The sequence below is a fragment of the Anomaloglossus baeobatrachus genome, chromosome 5 (genome assembly GCF_048569485.1).
Source record: "Anomaloglossus baeobatrachus isolate aAnoBae1 chromosome 5, aAnoBae1.hap1, whole genome shotgun sequence".
In the NCBI taxonomy this organism is placed as follows: Eukaryota; Metazoa; Chordata; class Amphibia; order Anura; family Aromobatidae; genus Anomaloglossus; species Anomaloglossus baeobatrachus.
The window spans coordinates 143909402-143926020 of record NC_134357.1 but is presented as its reverse complement, the minus strand read 5'-3'; the positions used below and the strand labels follow the sequence as shown (position 1 = coordinate 143926020).

Genomic DNA, 16619 nt, shown 5'->3' with positions numbered 1-16619 from the left:
TCACCGACCTGTTTAGAAGCTTTAGGTCGAGGACGGGGCGGACAGAGCCGTCCTTCTTGGGGACCACGAAAAGGTTGGAATAGAACCCCTTGAAACATTCTGCTGGAGGGACTGGTACCACGACTCCGGCTTGGAGGAGGGAGTCTATGGAGTGAAAGAACACGCGAGCCCGCGCGGGAGACTCGGGAGGGCGAGAGAGGAAAAAACGTATCGGTGGCTTTGAATCGAATTCTATTTTGTAGCCTGAGATGATGATCTCTCTGACCCAGGCATCAGCGGTCAGGGGGATTCACACATGCTGGAAACGAGACAGACGCCTTCCCATGAGTCTGGCGCTGTTGCGCGCCGACCGCGAGTCACTTGGAGGAGCGTCGGCGGTAACCGGAAGAGGACTTCGTGGACTGGTGGGGACGTGAACGCCAGGCGGGATTTGTCTTGAATGACGGGGTCCTCCTGTCTCTCGGAGGAGAGCGGCTTTTTTGAGGCTGGGGAGGGGAGTTGAAGCTGCGAAAGGGCCGGAAACGAGCGGTGGGGCGCCGATTCTGGACGCGCTTGGGGCGCAATTGGGGGAGAGATGTACTCTTTCCTCCCGTCGCATCGGAGATCAACTGGTCCAGCTTATCTCCGAAAAGACGTTCCCCTAGGAAGGGCAGGGAAGTCAGTGACTTCTTAGAGGCCGCATCCGCGTTCCAGGACCGGAGCCAGAGGGCTCGACGGATGGCCACATTGTTGCTGGCGGCCTGGGCCGCGCAATTGGCAGATGCCAGGGCTGCATTGAGCAGGTACTCACCCGCGAGGGAAATCTGCGAGGATATGAGGACCAGATCCGGATTGGCAGGAATGGCGCGGAGTCCGCAGCGTAGCGTGTCCGCCCAGGACATCAGTGCCTTCGCAACCCAAACCGAGGCAAAGGCCGGTGAGAGGGATGTGCCCGCTGCCTCGAATGCTGAACGGGCCAACCTGTCAATAGTACGGTCCGTGGAGTCCTTGAGAGACGTACCGTTAGTGAGTGGAAGGACTGTGTGAGAAGACAGGCGGGAGATTGGGGGAGGGGGTCGACCACAGGGGAGCCTGCCCATTCCTTTCGAGACCTTCGGGAAAGGGATAATGCAAATCAATGGACTTACCGCTGGTAAATGATAGTCTGAACCTGGGGATGAAGGTGAAACCTGGGAAGAGGCTGAAGACGAGACCTGGCGGGTCCGCTTCTGAGCAGCCGAGGAGGTCCCTGCGACGGGGCTCACCTGCTCCGGAGGAGATTGCGTCGGGTCTGCGGGGGTCTGGGCGAGCGACGGCAGCAGGCGCAGTGCTTGCGCGATGGTCCTAGAAGCCTCAGAGAGGGAATCTACGGACTGGGACAGGGACGCTAGCCAGTCGGGGGGGGGGGCGGGACGCAGGGCCCTGCAGCATCTGGCGCTGCGGCGGCTGCGGTATCAGAAGCGTCGGCCGAGGAGTCCTGCGGAAGCTGCGAGTCTGCAGAACAGTCGGAGCATAGCGGGGCGTCCTGGCCTTGGGTAAATTTGGTTTTGCAGGAGGAGCATGCAAAAAATAAGGCAAAAGGGGCCGGCTTGGGTCGGGTGGACTTAGTATTAGGCATGGTGAAAAAAGTACTCTCCCTGGTGGCTGCTAGGAAGGAGACAGGAGAGGGTTAACTCGTCCCTAAACTAAGAGAAACGCTACCTACTGAGGCTACTCCTTAGGAGCAGAGCTTACCCAGGTCCTGCGTGCTGCCCACCAGTCCAGAAGAGGGAGTCCAGGAGTGAGCTGGCCAGAGAGAGGGAGAACGCCGGCGCGCTGCAGCCTCAGGGGACCAGGAACAGGCTAAAATGGCGAGGGGACGCTGGGGGAGGCTGGGGGAGGAGCAGCGTTCAGGTGCGAAAAACCGGAGTATCCACAGCCCCCACCATAAGCCAGGAGGCTGAGCGGTGGGAGGAGACTGGGCCTGACGACCGGCGGCCAATAGCGCTGCAGCGGGGGGGCGTGGCTAGGACGGAGGAGCGACTAGGCTGAGACCGGGGCCTAAATTTTGGAGTGGGCCGGGGGAAGAGGGTAGGAGAGGTCGGTCCTACCTGATTTCGGCGCCGCCGGGCCCATCGATGGATGCGAAGCAGGCAGGACGCTCTGCCCCTGCCTGTATACAGTGCCCACGTCCTGGAGGACTGTGGACTCTGGGGGAGCAGCGTGCTAAGGCAGGGAAGTGGACATCAGGATGAGGGTCTGGAGCCCCCTTGCAGGAGAAGGCAGCGGTGAGGGCCCCATTTGATTACAAACGCGCTGCGGAGGTCCCGACCCTGCTGTATGCCCCTGTACGCCCTTTGGGGTGATACCGCAGGGCGAATCAGGGGTGCCCACGAGAATCTGCCCACACGCGCAACCCCGGGAGTGGTACCACGGGGATGGACGGGAGAGAGGGCCCGAAATCTCAAGTCCCTGCGACCCTGGGGAGTGGTACCCACAGGGCTGCGGAGGATGAGTGAAGAAAATACCTGCAGAAAAAAAGAAGACAGGTATGAGAGCGATGAGCGGCCGAAATAAAGGAAAAAAGCGCAAAAAACAAATGGCTGAGGGGGGCCGAGACGGCCCACATCAGCCTCCTACGACACTAAGCAAAAAACTGATCTGAGCCCGCCTCCGGCTCGGGGTGTATACTGCTAGGGAGGAGCTAACTTTTTGTGTTTACTTAGTGTCAGCCTCCTAGTGACAGCAGCATAATCCATGGTCCTGTGTCCCCCAATGAAACGATAGAGAAATATTATTATTAATAAATAATAATAAGTAATTAATAATCAGAACATTTGATAAGAAAAAAATCTTGCTTGTCACAACTTTTTGAAAGCTGTAATGCTTTCAATTTTTGGGATATAGTGCAATGTGAGGGCTGTTTTTTTGCACCCTGAGCTGATGTTTTTATTGATATCTTGGGGTATACCGTGTGTCCACTCATATCCTGTCCACCGCCATTAACTTGAGAACGGCGGCAGCTATAGGCAAGAAGTGGTGTCTAGGTATAGTAAAGTAGCCATGCGCTATGAAATGAAACCATCTATAGCACCACCTAGTGGAAAACAACGGAGTTAGCATTTTTATCTAAAAAACGGAACGAGATAGAGAAAAAAAGTGAATTAAAAAATTGTAGGGCATCATCAATTCAATACGAATCGACACCTTGCATGCAGAAATGCTATGATATGAAACCCATGACCCCCCCCAAAACATTGAATGCTGGTCACACATATGGCGCTCATTTAACTTTGATGCTCAAAGTGGCCACCGTCAGCTGCAATGCACATCTGGACTCTGGACAGCATACTGTATCTTGCTGCACGTTGTGCAATATGGTAGGTGACATGTTTGCACAAGCATCTGTAATACGTCGTCGTAGGTCCTGCAATGTTGGTGGAGGGGTCGCATACACCTGCTGTTTGATGTGACCTCACAGAAAGAAGTCCAATGGGGTCAGGTGTGCGTGGAGGCCACTCCACTCGCAACCTTGCAACACCTATATGCAAGGTGTTAATTCGTATTGAATTGATGATGCCCTACAACTTTGTAATTCACTTTTTTTCTCTATCTCGTTCCGTTTTTAAGATAAAAATGCTAACTCCGTTGTTTTCCAACAGGTGGCGCTATAGGTGGTTTCAGTGCGTAGCGCATGGCTACTTTACTATACCTAGATACCACTTCTATGCCTATAGCTGCGGCCATTCTCAAGTTAATGGCGGTGGACAGGATATGGGTGGACATACTGTATAGAATGTTTTAATCAGATCAGCTGCCATATGCTGAGAAAGATGAGAGCTTGGCGTACGAGCCCGTATCAAAGCAATGGAGACAACCCATGATGGATAGACATCATGGGGTGTTAAGGGGTTAAAAAGTGAATAAACCATATAAGCCTTACAATAACATTGCAATTCACCAACCTGTCCGCCATCATTATCATCATCGTCGTCGGCATCATCATCAAAAAGTCCCTTCCCGCCACTGAACAGCCCTCCTTTATTGCCAAAAAAATCTTCATCTGTAAGTTTAGGCGGCTTGAAAATGTAATCATCTTCATCTTTAAAAAAAGATAAAGAAGCATGTAAGGAAATTCCAAAGAATAATGAGCGCTTTGTAAGTATATTTCCTTAAAAGAACATCCCACCATCAGAAGGAAGCTTCCGGACGTCTCTGCTCTCCTTTTCTTTTTTGCTTTTGACTTCAATGGATGATATAGCTAAAGTAAAAAAACAAAAACAAAAAAAACAACTCACATTACAAAACAATTTCTACTTTGGCTAACTGGTATAAAGAATATTATTTGTGACGTACATGTCTGATCCGTCTCCGGCCGCTTGGGAACCTCCGACTGTATACGAGCTGCCAACTCATCAGCAAAGGATTTTGTTCTTGTTTTTATCTAAAAAAACAACCAACCAATCATCATTCACTGCAGGCATTTTATTATGTGATCAGATATCCCTTATTTACAGATAAACATCTTAGTAGAGAGGCATCCTATGGTAGTCTGCAGGGTTAAAAGCAACACATTGGTGTTAAGCGCTGCACAATATGCTGGCGCTATAGCAATGTATTATGAAGTAACTTCTGAATTTGTTTTTCTGCAGCGGCCACTAGGGGGAGCTCACCGCAAACAAATTTAAATTGCTCCCATTGAGCACAATGTTAAAAGGTTTTCTGTGACTTCAAGGGGACCTATTACCAGATAGCAGCCATGTATTATCTGAAATTCTCCAGTATTTTTCGCATATACTTTGAGACCAGCTGGGGACTATGCGTCTCAGGTGACTAGTCCGATGTGATCCTCAACCGGCTTTTCACAGCCATTCCTTGGTGCTCATAGAGAAAGATGTATCAATCAACTGGAGCGGGGGGGGGGACGTTGTCTGGAAACTAAATTGGACATAGTCCGTGGCCGGCTTTCCAAAGTGTGTTTACTCTAAACATGCGGCAGTTTTTCAGAGCAACCCATACATGGCTTCAATCACAACCAGGACTGTGGTTTGGCCAGATTGAATCTAACGACAAGTTCCCTTTCAGTATTGGATCCACATGAATAAGGCATCATTGTTACATTGATGAATGTTTGACATCTTCTAACCCTACTGACCGGTGTAGTGATAAGCCAGCGCCCCTCCATAGTGAGCTGCATCTCATTCACCTTTTACCACGCACAGAAGTGGCTGGCCTGGTACCGCAGCCCTCTGTACCTTAGACCCATTCAGGTGAATGAGACAAAGCCGCAATACCAAGTCCAACTGCTAACAAGCGGTGTCAGCAAACCATGAAGTGGATGTGGCGTTTGTCGGAGCAGAGGTACATCATTTGTTAAGGTTCTGAGAGTTTAGCCCCAGAAAATCTGATATTGATGGCTTATACTAGAGACTGGACATTAGTGTTAAAACCTCTACTCCAACAAAGCCCTTTAAATCGTGATGAAATATGGTCCCAATAATGTGAAAGTGGTACAAGATAGAGGAAGACACAACTAAAGATATCAAAGAAGCAAATGACTTAACAAAAGTTTACATATGAAGCCTTACAGATTTTTCATTGTCTTCTTCATCCTCCTTGTCTGAATCCCCAAATAGGTCTGAACCATTATCCTCATCCTCGTCACTCAGAGCCGGATGGTGCTAAACAGGGGAAATATACATTCAGATATACAGCGAAATGTACTTGAGAATATTCCTGTTTGCTCTTATTCAGAATGCTGGTACAATTGTAAGAATACAGACGAGTAGAAGAAACCTCCAACAGAATATGAAGCTTTAATATAAAGGGAGATTCTTCTCCCACCAGACTTATTCTCCATAAGGCATTCACCTCTGTATAACCAAGACAGAGGAATGTTCCCACTAACGGCTCCATTCATTTTGACATTTTTTTAGATAATAAAACAGTAAACTGGTCTCACTGGTGAGGAAGCCTTATCGGTACCAGTCTACCATTGTTAATTTTAAAGGGGGAGTTCAGTGTTCGAAAGAAGGGAATTTTGTTTACTTACCGTAAATTCCTTTTCTTCTAGCTCCTATTGGGAGACCCAGACAATTGGGTGTATAGCTTCTGCCTCCGGAGGCCACACAAAGTATTACACTTTAAAAAGTGTAACCCCCTCCCCTCTGCCTATACACCCTCCCGTGGATCACGGGCTCCTCAGTTTTGGTGCAAAAGCAGGAAGGAGAAGACTTATGAATTGGTATAGGGTAAATTCAATCCGAAGGATGTTCGGAGAACTGAACCATGAACCAAAAGAACAATTCAACATGAACAACATGTGTACACAAAAGAACAACCAGCCCGAAGGGAACAGGGGCGGGTGCTGGGTCTCCCAATAGGAGCTAGAAGAAAAGGAATTTACGGTAAGTAAACAAAATTCCCTTCTTCTTTGTCGCTCCATTGGGAGACCCAGACAATTGGGACGTCCAAAAGCAGTCCCTGGGTGGGTAAAAGAATACCTCAATAACAAGAGCCGAAACGGCCCTCCTCTTACAGGTGGGCAACCGCCGCCTGAAGGACTCGCCTACCTAGACTGGCGTCTGCCGAAGCATAGGTATGCACTTGATAGTGCTTCGTGAAAGTGTGCAGACTAGACCACGTCGCTGCCTGACACACCTGCTGAGCCGTAGCCCGGTGCCGCAATGCCCAGGACGCACCCACGGCTCTGGTAGAATGGGCTTTCAGCCCTGAAGGAAGCGGAAGCCCAGAAGAACGGTAGGCTTCGAGAATCGGTTCCTTGATCCACCGAGCCAAGGTTGACTTGGAAGCCTGCGAACCCTTACGCTGGCCAGCGACAAGGACAAAGAGCGCATCTGAACGACGCAGGGGCGCCGTGCGAGACACGTAGAGCCGGAGTGCTCTCACCAGATCCAAAGAGTGCAAATCCTTTTCACATTGGTGAATTGGATTAGGGCAAAATGAAGGTAAGGAGATATCCTGATTGAGATGAAAAGTAGATACCACCTTAGGGAGAAATTCAGGAACCGGACGCAGAACCACCTTATCCTGGTGAAACACCAGGAAGGGGGCTTTGCATGATAGCGCTGCAAGCTCAGACACTCTCCGGAGTGATGTAATTGCCACTAGAAAGGCCACCTTTTGCGAAAGACGTGATAAAGAGACATCCCGCAGCGGCTCGAAAGGTGGTTTCTGAAGAGCCGTTAGCACCTTGTTAAGATCCCAGGGTTCCAGCGGACGCTTGTAAGGTGGGACTATGTGGCAAACTCCCTGCAGGAACGTGCGGACCTGCGGAAGCCTGGCTAGACGCTTTTGAAAAAATACGGAGAGCGCCGATACTTGGCCCTTGAGAGAGCAGAGTGACAAACCCTTGTCCATTCCGGATTGGAGGAATGAAAGAAAAGTGGGTAAGGCAAACGGCCATGGAGAGAAACAGTTATCAGAGCACCAGGATAAGAAGATTTGCCAAGACCTGTAATAGATCTTGGCGGACGTTGGCTTCCTGGCCTGTCTCATGGTGGCAATGACATCCTGAGATAACCCTGAAGACGCTAGGAGCCAGGACTCAATGGCCACACAGTCAGGTTGAGGGCCACAGAATTCAGATGGAAAAATGGCCCTTGTGACAGCAAGTCTGGGCGGTCTGGAAGCGCCCACGGCTGACCCACCGTGAGATGCCACAGATCCGGGTACCACGACCGCCTCGGCCAGTCTGGAGCGACGAGAATGGCGCGACGGCAGTCGGACCTGATCTTGCGTAACACTCTGGGCAGCATCGCAGTCGGAACTGCGACCAGTCCTGAACTAACGCGTCCGCCGCCAGAGCTCTGTGATCCTGAGACCGTGCCATTAATGCCGGGACTTTGTTGTTGTGCCGTGACGCCATGAGATCGACGTCCGGTGTTCCCCAGCGGCGACAGATCTCTCGAAACACTTCTGGGTGCAGAGACCATTCCCCCGCATCCATGCCCTGACGACTGAGAAAATCTGCTTCCCAGTTTTCTACGCCCGGGATGTGAACTGCGGAGATGGTGGAGGCTGTGGCTTCCACCCACTGCAGAATCCGCCGGACTTCCTGGAAGGCTTGACGACTGCGAGTGCCACCTTGGTGGTTGATGTATGCGACGGCAGTGGCGTTGTCCGACTGGATACGGATCTGCCTGCCCTCCAGCCACCGATGGAAAGCCAATAGGGCTAGATACACTGCCCTTATTTCCAGAACATTGATCTGAAGGGAAGACTCTATCGGAGTCCAGCTTCCCTGTGGTGGAGAAAAACCGCTCCCCAACCTGACAGGCTCGCGTCCGTGGTGACCACAGCCCAGGTTGGGGGTAGGAAGGATTTTCCCTGCGATAGAGAATTGGGAAGGAGCCACCACTGAAGTGACGTCTTGGTTGCAAGGGAAAGAGAGACGTTCCTGTCGAGGGAAGCCGACCTCCTGTCCCATTTGCGGAGAATGTCCCATTGGAGCTGCCGTAGATGGAATTGAGCGAACGGCACTGCCTCCATCGCTGCCACCATCTTCCCCAGGAAGTGCATGAGGCGCCTTAAGGGGTGTGACTGACTCCGAAGAAGTGATTGCACCCCTGCCTGCAGAGAAAGCTGTTTGTCTCGCGGTAGCTTGACTACCGCTGACTGTGTATGAAACTCCATCCCGAGGTAAGTCAGTGATTGGGTCGGTGTCAACTTGGATTTTGGGAAGTTGATGATCCACCCGAACTGCTGGAGAGTCGTCAGAGCGACTGTAAGGCTGTGTTGACACGCCACCCGAGAAGGGGCCCTGACTAGGAGATCGTCTAGGTAGGGAATCACCGAGTGGCCCTGAGAGTGTAGGACCGCCACGACGGATGCCATGACTTTGGTGAAAACCCGTGGGGCTGTCGCCAGGCCGAAAGGCAATGCCACGAACTGAAGGTGTTCGTCCCTGATGGCGAAACGCAAGAAGCGTTGATGTTCGGGTGCGATCGGCACATAGAGATAAGCATCTTTGATGTCGATCGATGCTAGGAAGTCTCCTTGTGACATCGAGGCGATGACCGAGCGGAGAGATTCCATCCGAAACCGTGTGGTTCTCACGTGCCTGTTGAGCAGTTTGAGGTCCAGAACGGGACGGAATGATCCGTCCTTTTTTGGCACCACGAACAAGTTGGAGTAAAAGCCGCGACCACGTTCCTGAAGGGGAACGGGGGTCACAACTCCTTCTGTCTTCAGAGCGTCCACCGCCTGAAAAAGTGCGTCGGCCTGAGCGGGGGGCGGAGAGGTTCTGAAGAAACGAGCCGCAGGACGGGAGCTGAACTCTATCCTGTAACCGTGAGACAGAATGTCTCTCACCCATCGGTCTTGAACATGTGGCCACCAGGCGTCGCCAAAGCGGGAGAGCCTGCCACCGACCGAGGATGCGGTTAGGGGATGCCGAGAGTCATGAGGAGGCCGCCTTGGCGGCAGTGCCTCCTGCGGCCTTTTGGGGGCGTGACTTGGACCGCCACGCATAGGAGTTCCTCTGGCCTTTCTCCTGCCTGCTGGACGAAGAGGATTGGGGCTTGGCGGAGGGACGAAAGGACCGAAACCTCGATTGTATTTTCCGTTGTTGAGGTCTCTTAGGTCTGGACTGGGGTAAGGATGAGTCCTTTCCCTTGGATTCCTTAATAATCTCATCCAATCGTTCGCCAAACAAGCGTTCGCCAGCAAACGGTAAACCGGTTAAGAACCTCTTGGAGGCAGAGTCTGCCTTCCATTCGCGCAGCCACATGGCCCTGCGGACTGCCACAGAGTTAGCGGATGCCACAGCTGTACGGCTAGCCGAGTCTAGGACTGCGTTCATGGCGTAGGAAGAAAAAGCTGACGCTTGAGAAGTCAAAGACGCAACTTGCGGAGCAGAATTACGTGTGACAGCATTAATCTCAGTCAGACAAGCCGAGATAGCTTGGAGTGCCCACACGGCTGCAAAGGCCGGGGCAAAAGACGCGCCCGTGGCCTCAAAGATGGACTTCACCAGGAGCTCTATCTGCCTGTCCGTGGCATCCTTTAGCGATGAGCCATCTGCAACCGATACCACGGATCTAGCCGCCAATCTTGAGACTAGAGGATCCACCTTGGGACATTGAGCCCACCCCTTAACGACTTCAGCGGGGAAGGGGTAACGCGTGTCAGTGAGGCGCTTAGTAAAGCGCTTGTCCGGAACCGCTCTGGGCTTCTGGACAGCGTCTCTGAAGTTAGAGTGATCAAAGAACGCACTACGTGTACGTTTGGGGAATCGAAACTGGTGTTTCTCCTGCTGAGACGCCGACTCCTCCACAGTAGGAGGCGGGGGAGAGAGATCCAACACCTGGTTGATGGACGAGATAAGATCATTCACTAATGCGTCCCCCTCAGGTGTATCAAGGTTAAGGGCGACGTCCGGGTCAGAACCCTGAGCTGCGACGTCCGCCTCGTCCTCCAGAGAGTCCTCAAGCTGGGAACCCGAGCAGCGTGAAGAAGTCGGGGAAGATTCCCAGCGAGCCCGCTTAGCCTGTCTAGGACTGTGGTCCTGGCAGGAGTCCTCCGCGTGGGACCTAGGGCCCAACCTGGGAGCGCGCTGCGGCTCGGACCGAGAGGGGCCTGGAGGTGACGATCCAACAGGGGCCGGGGCCTGTGTAAGGACCGGTCTGGACTGCAAAGCTTCTAGCAGCTTGGCAGACCATTTGTCCATAGACTGAGCCATGGATTGTGAAAGTGACTCAGAGAGTTTCTCAGCAAAAGAGGAGAACTCTGTCCCTGGCGCCTGGACAGGGGGAGCAGGGGGGTCTACATGAGCCGAGGAGTCCACTAGTGACCGAGGCTCCGGCTGAGCAAGTGAAACAGGGGTCGAGCATTGCTCACAGTGAGGGTAGGTGGAACCCGCAGGTAACATAGCCCCACAAGAGGTACAGGCCGCAAAAAACCCCTGTGCCTTAACAGCTTTGCTCCTTGTGGATGACATGCTGTTGTCTCCTAGGAGAATGATCACTGAGGGTATATGGGCAAAAACAGGGTATACAGCCCGACCGAACAGAAATATATCTATTCCGGCACCCTAGGGGGGACCAGCACCGAGTGACCGGTGTGGCTTACCGACCGCTAACAAGCGGAGTGTGTGCCTCCAGATTCCCAGCTTTAGGTCCCCTGGAGCTGCAGAGCTGTTCCTGAGAATCCTCCACCGGCAGAATGCCCAAAAAATGGCTGCCGGAGATCTCAGGGGAGGAGTGGAGCCGTGGGCGGCGCCAGGAAAGTGCGGGAATCTGGGGTCCCCACAGTGATCAGTGAGGGGGGAGGAAACATGCAGGATGATCCAGCCCTCACATCCGACGTCAGGTCGGCAGTCTCGCCCTTACCCCTGACAGGCAGGCCCGGGGGCGGGATTTTTGCGACTAGGCCGCGATGAAGCCGGGGACTAAATTTGAGACCGCGCCCGACAAGCAGGCACAGTCGGCGCGGAAGTCCGCCGGTCTTCTCAATTCAGCAGCTGCCGCAGCGTCCGGGAAGAAGGTGCGCTCCTGCACATTCCCCAATGGGGATACAGAGTACCTTAGAGTTGCAGGGCCCGGTCCCTGAGGTTGAATACACTCCGGTCCGGCAGATTCCCACAGGGGCTGCGGAGGGAGCACGGTCCCAGCAACTGGATGACCGTTCAGGATCCCACTTCTCCCAGAGCCGCTAAGGGATGGTGAAGGAGACGGCATGAGGCTCCGGCCTTTGTACCCGCAATGGGTGCCTCAACCTTAACAACACCGCCGACGTAGTGGGGTGAGAAGGGAACATGCCGGGGGCCCCGTGGGGGCCCTCTTTTCTTCCAACCGACATAACTAATATGAGAATGCATGAGTGGATGTGTGCCTCCTTCCACACAAAGCATAAAACTGAGGAGCCCGTGATCCACGGGAGGGTGTATAGGCAGAGGGGAGGGGTTACACTTTTTAAAGTGTAATACTTTGTGTGGCCTCCGGAGGCAGAAGCTATACACCCAATTGTCTGGGTCTCCCAATGGAGCGACAAAGAAAACAAGACTATTGTATTAAAAAGAATCAGTGACACCTTCCCATAGGCTGTGAGTAATACTGCAGATCAGGATCAATCATTTCAATTAGGCTGCAACATTATCACTGAAAAAAGGCGGCCATGTTTACCAACCCCAGGTCACAATACTAATGCACTAAAGGACGCAGCAGACCCCCAGGATAAAGGTGGGGGCAGCACAGGGGCAAAATACTGATGGGAAAACCACTCTCATACCGATCATTGATGGAGGTTGCTTAGTAATAGAAATGCACACAGGTAAGGCTGCTTTCACACTATGTTTTTTTAAACATGCGTCCTGAATGTTTTTTTTCAACGCAAAAACGGATCCAGTGCAAATACATGCGTTCACATGCGTTATAGTGAGGATCCAGCGAGTTGCAGTTTAACATTTTTCAAAAACGCTACTTGTAGCGTTTATGAGCTGCGTCCAAATACTGCAAATTGCTGGATCCTGACTATACTGCACGCAAACGCATGTGAACGCTGGCATGCTGATATACAGGATCCTGCTTGCTCTACTGAGCATTCCCAGAAACTAGCCTCGGGTGATCAGTCTCTCTCTCCCCCTCCCTCTCTGTCTCTCTCTCACCCAGCCCGAGAGCTGCGAACACTCGTACCCAAGGTAAATATCAGGTAACCAAGCAAAGCGCTTCTCTTAGTTACCCGATGTTTACCTTGGTTAGAGCCTCCGCAGCTGTCAGATGCCTGCTCCCAGTCTATCACGTTCAGTTCCACTGACTACCAATCACATGACTCAAATGCCCGCCCATAAACTTAAAGTGACAGGATCCTGCAAAATAACACATGCGTTTTTTTGCTGTAAAAGCAGGATCCGCTTTTACAGCAAAAAAACGTTCATGATGCATGTTAAAAAAAACGTAGTGTGAAAGCAGCCTTGTAGGTGCCAGACATACAGATCCATTAAAGGAATCCTGTCACCAGATTTTTCCCTATGCAACTAAAACTACCCCCTTCTGCAGCTCCTCGGCTGCATTCTATGAAGGTGTGCCTTGTATGTGGCCCCCTTTTCAGACCGCAATATCAACTTTATAAATATTACCTTTTCGTATGTAAATTATTTAGTAGGGCCTAAAGGGCGGGCTCTCTTTCTCCTTCGTTCCCCCCTCCTGCCGCTGTACGCCGTCCCCAGTGATGATTTGAATTTATGAAGACGGTCCAGTCATTCTCCACGCTGTGCCGAAGTCTCGCGCATGCGCCGTTATTGTAGGCCACTAGCGCGGGCCTGTGCACAAACTATCCCTCGTGCGCGCCTGGGATGTATTTGCTCAGGCACGAGATTATGGGCAGCGCTGTGCATGACCTCACCAGCGTCATGCTAGTACCCGCCCATAATCTCGATAACGGCGCATGCGCGAGAATTCGGCACAGCGTGGAGGATGACGGGACCGTCGTCATCAATTCAAATCAACACAGGGGACGGCGTACAGTGGCAGGAGGGGGGAACGAAGGAGAAAGAGAGCCCGTCCTTTAGGCCCTACTAAAAAATTTAAGGTAATATTTATAAAGTTGTTTTTGCGGTGTGAAAAGGGGGCCAGATACAAAGCACACCTTCATAAAATGCAGCCGAGGAGCTGCAGAAGGTGGTAGTTTTACTTGCATAGGGAAAATGTAGTGACATGTTCCCTTTAAGTGCACGATACAAGCTTACAGCCCAACAGTGCCACCTATACCATTAGATCAGGAGAGCTGCACAGAACCATGGACAGGTTTTGCTCTCTTGGAGAAGAAAGCAGCAATCATACTCAAATCCCCTACAGCCACTTTCACAGCGTAGTCAGCAAAAGAAGGGAATTTTGTTTACTTACCGTAAATTCCTTTTCTTCTAGCTCCTATTGGGAGACCCAGACAATTGGGTGTATAGCTTCTGCCTCCGGAGGCCACACAAAGTATTACACTTTAAAAAGTGTAACCCCTCCCCTCTGCCTATACACCCTCCCGTGCATCACGGGCTCCTCAGTTTTGGTGCAAAAGCAGGAAGGAGGAAACTTATATATTGGTCTAAGGTAAATTCAATCCGAAGGATGTTCGGAGAACTGAAACCATGAACCAAAAGAACAATTCAACATGAACAACATGTGTACACAAAAGAACAACAGCCCGAAGGGAACAGGGGCGGGTGCTGGGTCTCCCAATAGGAGCTAGAAGAAAAGGAATTTACGGTAAGTAAACAAAATTCCCTTCTTCTTTGTCGCTCCATTGGGAGACCCAGACAATTGGGACGTCCAAAAGCAGTCCCTGGGTGGGTAAAAGAATACCTCGATAAAAAGAGCCGAAAACGACCCCCTCTTACAGGTGGGCAACCGCCGCCTGAAGGACTCGCCTACCTAGACTGGCGTCTGCCGAAGCATAGGCATGCACCTGATAGTGTTTCGTGAAAGTGTGCAGACTAGACCAGGTAGCTGCCTGACACACCTGCTAAGCCGTAGCCCGGTGCCGCAGTGCCCAGGACGCACCCACGGCTCTGGTAGAATGGGCTTTCAACCCTGAAGGAAGTGGAAGCCCAGAAGAACGGTAGGATTCAAGAATCGGTTCCTTGATCCATCGAGCCAAGGTTGACTTGGAAGCCTGCGAACCCTTACGCTGGCCAGCGACAAGGACAAAGAGGGCATCTGAACGGCGCAGGGGCGCCGTGCGAGACACGTAGAGCCGGAGTGCTCTCACTAAATCTAATGAGTGCAAATCCTTTTCACATTGGTGAACTGGATGAGGGTAAAATGAAGGTAAGGAGATATCCTGATTGAGATGAAAAGGGGATACCACCTTAGGGAGAAATTCCGGGACCGGACGTAGAACCACCTTATGCTGGTGGAAAACCAGGAAGGGGGCTTTGCATGACAGCGCTGCCAGCACCGACACTCTACGGAGCGATGCAACTGCCACTAGAAATGCCACCTTTTGCGAAAGACGTGATAAAGAAACCTCCCGCAGCAGCTCGAAAGGTGGCTTCTGAAGAGCCGTTAGCACCCTATTGAGGTCCCAGGGTTCCAGCGGACGCTTGTAAGGTGGGACTATGTGGCAAACTCCCTGCAGGAACGTGCGGACCTGCGGAAGTCTGGCTAGACGCTTTTGAAAAAATACGGAAAGCGCCGATACTTGTCCCTTGAGAGAGCCGAGAGACAAACCCTTGTCCATTCCGGATTGAAGGAATGAAAGAAAAGTGGGTAAGGCAAAGGGCCAGGGAGTAAAACCCTTGTCAGAGCACCAGGATAAGAAGATCCTCCAAGACCTGTGATAGATCTTGGCGGACGTTGGTTTCCTGGCCTGTCTCATAGTGGCAATGACATCTTGAGATAACCCTGAGGACGCTAGGAGCCAGGACTCAATGGCCACACAGTCAGGTTGAGGGCCGCAGAATTCAGATGGAAAAACGGCCCTTGAGACAGCAAGTCTGGGCGGTCTGGGATCGCCCACGGTTGACCCACCGTGAGATGCCACAGATCCGGGTACCACGACCGCCTCGGCCAATCTGGAGCGACGAGAATGGCGCGATGACAGTCAGACCTGATTTTTCGCAACACTCTGGGGAGCATCGCCAGAGGAGGAAACACATAGGGAAGTCGAAACTGCGACCAATCCTGAATTAATGCGTCCGCCGCCAGAGCTCTGTGATCTTAAGACCGGGCCATGAATGCCGGGACTTTGTTGTTGTGCCGTGACGCCATGAGATCGACGTCCGGCGTCCCCCAGCGGCGACAGATCTCTCGAAACACGTCTGGGTGAAGAGACCATTCCCCCGCGTCCATGCCCTGTCGGCTGAGAAAATCTGCTTCCCAGTTTTCTACGCCCGGGATGTACACTGCGGAGATCGTGGAGGCTGTGGCTTCCACCCACTGCAGAATTCGTCGGACTTCCTGGAAGGCTTGACGACTGCGAGTGCCGCCTTGGTGGTTGATGTAAGCGACGGCCGTGGCGTTATCCGACTGGATTCGGATCTGCCTGCCCTCCAGCCACCGATGAAAGGCCAATAGGGCTAGATACACTGCCCTTATCTCCAGAATATTGATCTGAAGGGATGACTATCGGAGTCCAGGTTCCCTGAGCCCTGTGGTGGAGAACCCCCCCCCCCCCCCCACCCTGACAGGCTCGCGTCCGTCGTGACCACAGCCCAGGTGGGGGGTAGGAAGGATTTCCCCTGCGACAGAGTTGGGAAGGAGCCACCACTGAAGTGACGTCTTGGTTGCAAGGGAAAGAGACGTTCCTGTCGAGTGAAGTCGACCTCCTGTCCCATTTTCGGAGAATTTCCCACTGGAGTGGCCGCAGATGGAATTGCGCGAACGGCACTGCCTCCATCGCTACCACCATCTTCCCCAGGAAGTGCATGAGGCGCCTCAAGGGGTGTGACTGACCCCGAAGAAGAGATTGCACCCCTGCCTGCAGAGAAAGCTGTTTGTCCCGCGGTAGCATGACTACCGCTGACTGAGTATGTAACTCCATCCCAAGGTACGTCAGTGATTGGGTCGGTGTCAACTGGGATTTTGGGAAGTTGATTATCCAACCGAACTGCTGGAGAGTCGCCAGAGCGACGGAAAGGCTGTTTTGACACGCCAACTGAGAGGGTGCCCTGACCAGGAGATCGTCTAAGTAGGGAATCACCAAGTGCCCCT

At 52.3% G+C, this 16619-nt stretch overlaps 1 protein-coding gene across 2 annotated transcripts in view; it reads right to left on the bottom strand.

The window, feature by feature from the left end:
- LOC142311000 (WASH complex subunit 2-like) overlaps positions 1-16619 on the bottom strand; it is a 236907-nt gene that overhangs the window by 173810 nt on the left and 46478 nt on the right. For both annotated transcript variants that reach the window (XM_075348954.1, XM_075348955.1), the window contains exons 8-11: positions 5547-5639; positions 4315-4402; positions 4148-4219; positions 3924-4060 (exon numbers count right to left, since the gene is read on the bottom strand). In XM_075348954.1, the coding sequence (XP_075205069.1) occupies positions 3924-4060; positions 4148-4219; positions 4315-4402; positions 5547-5639 (390 nt within the window). The remainder of the gene's footprint in view (positions 1-3923; positions 4061-4147; positions 4220-4314; positions 4403-5546; positions 5640-16619) is intronic.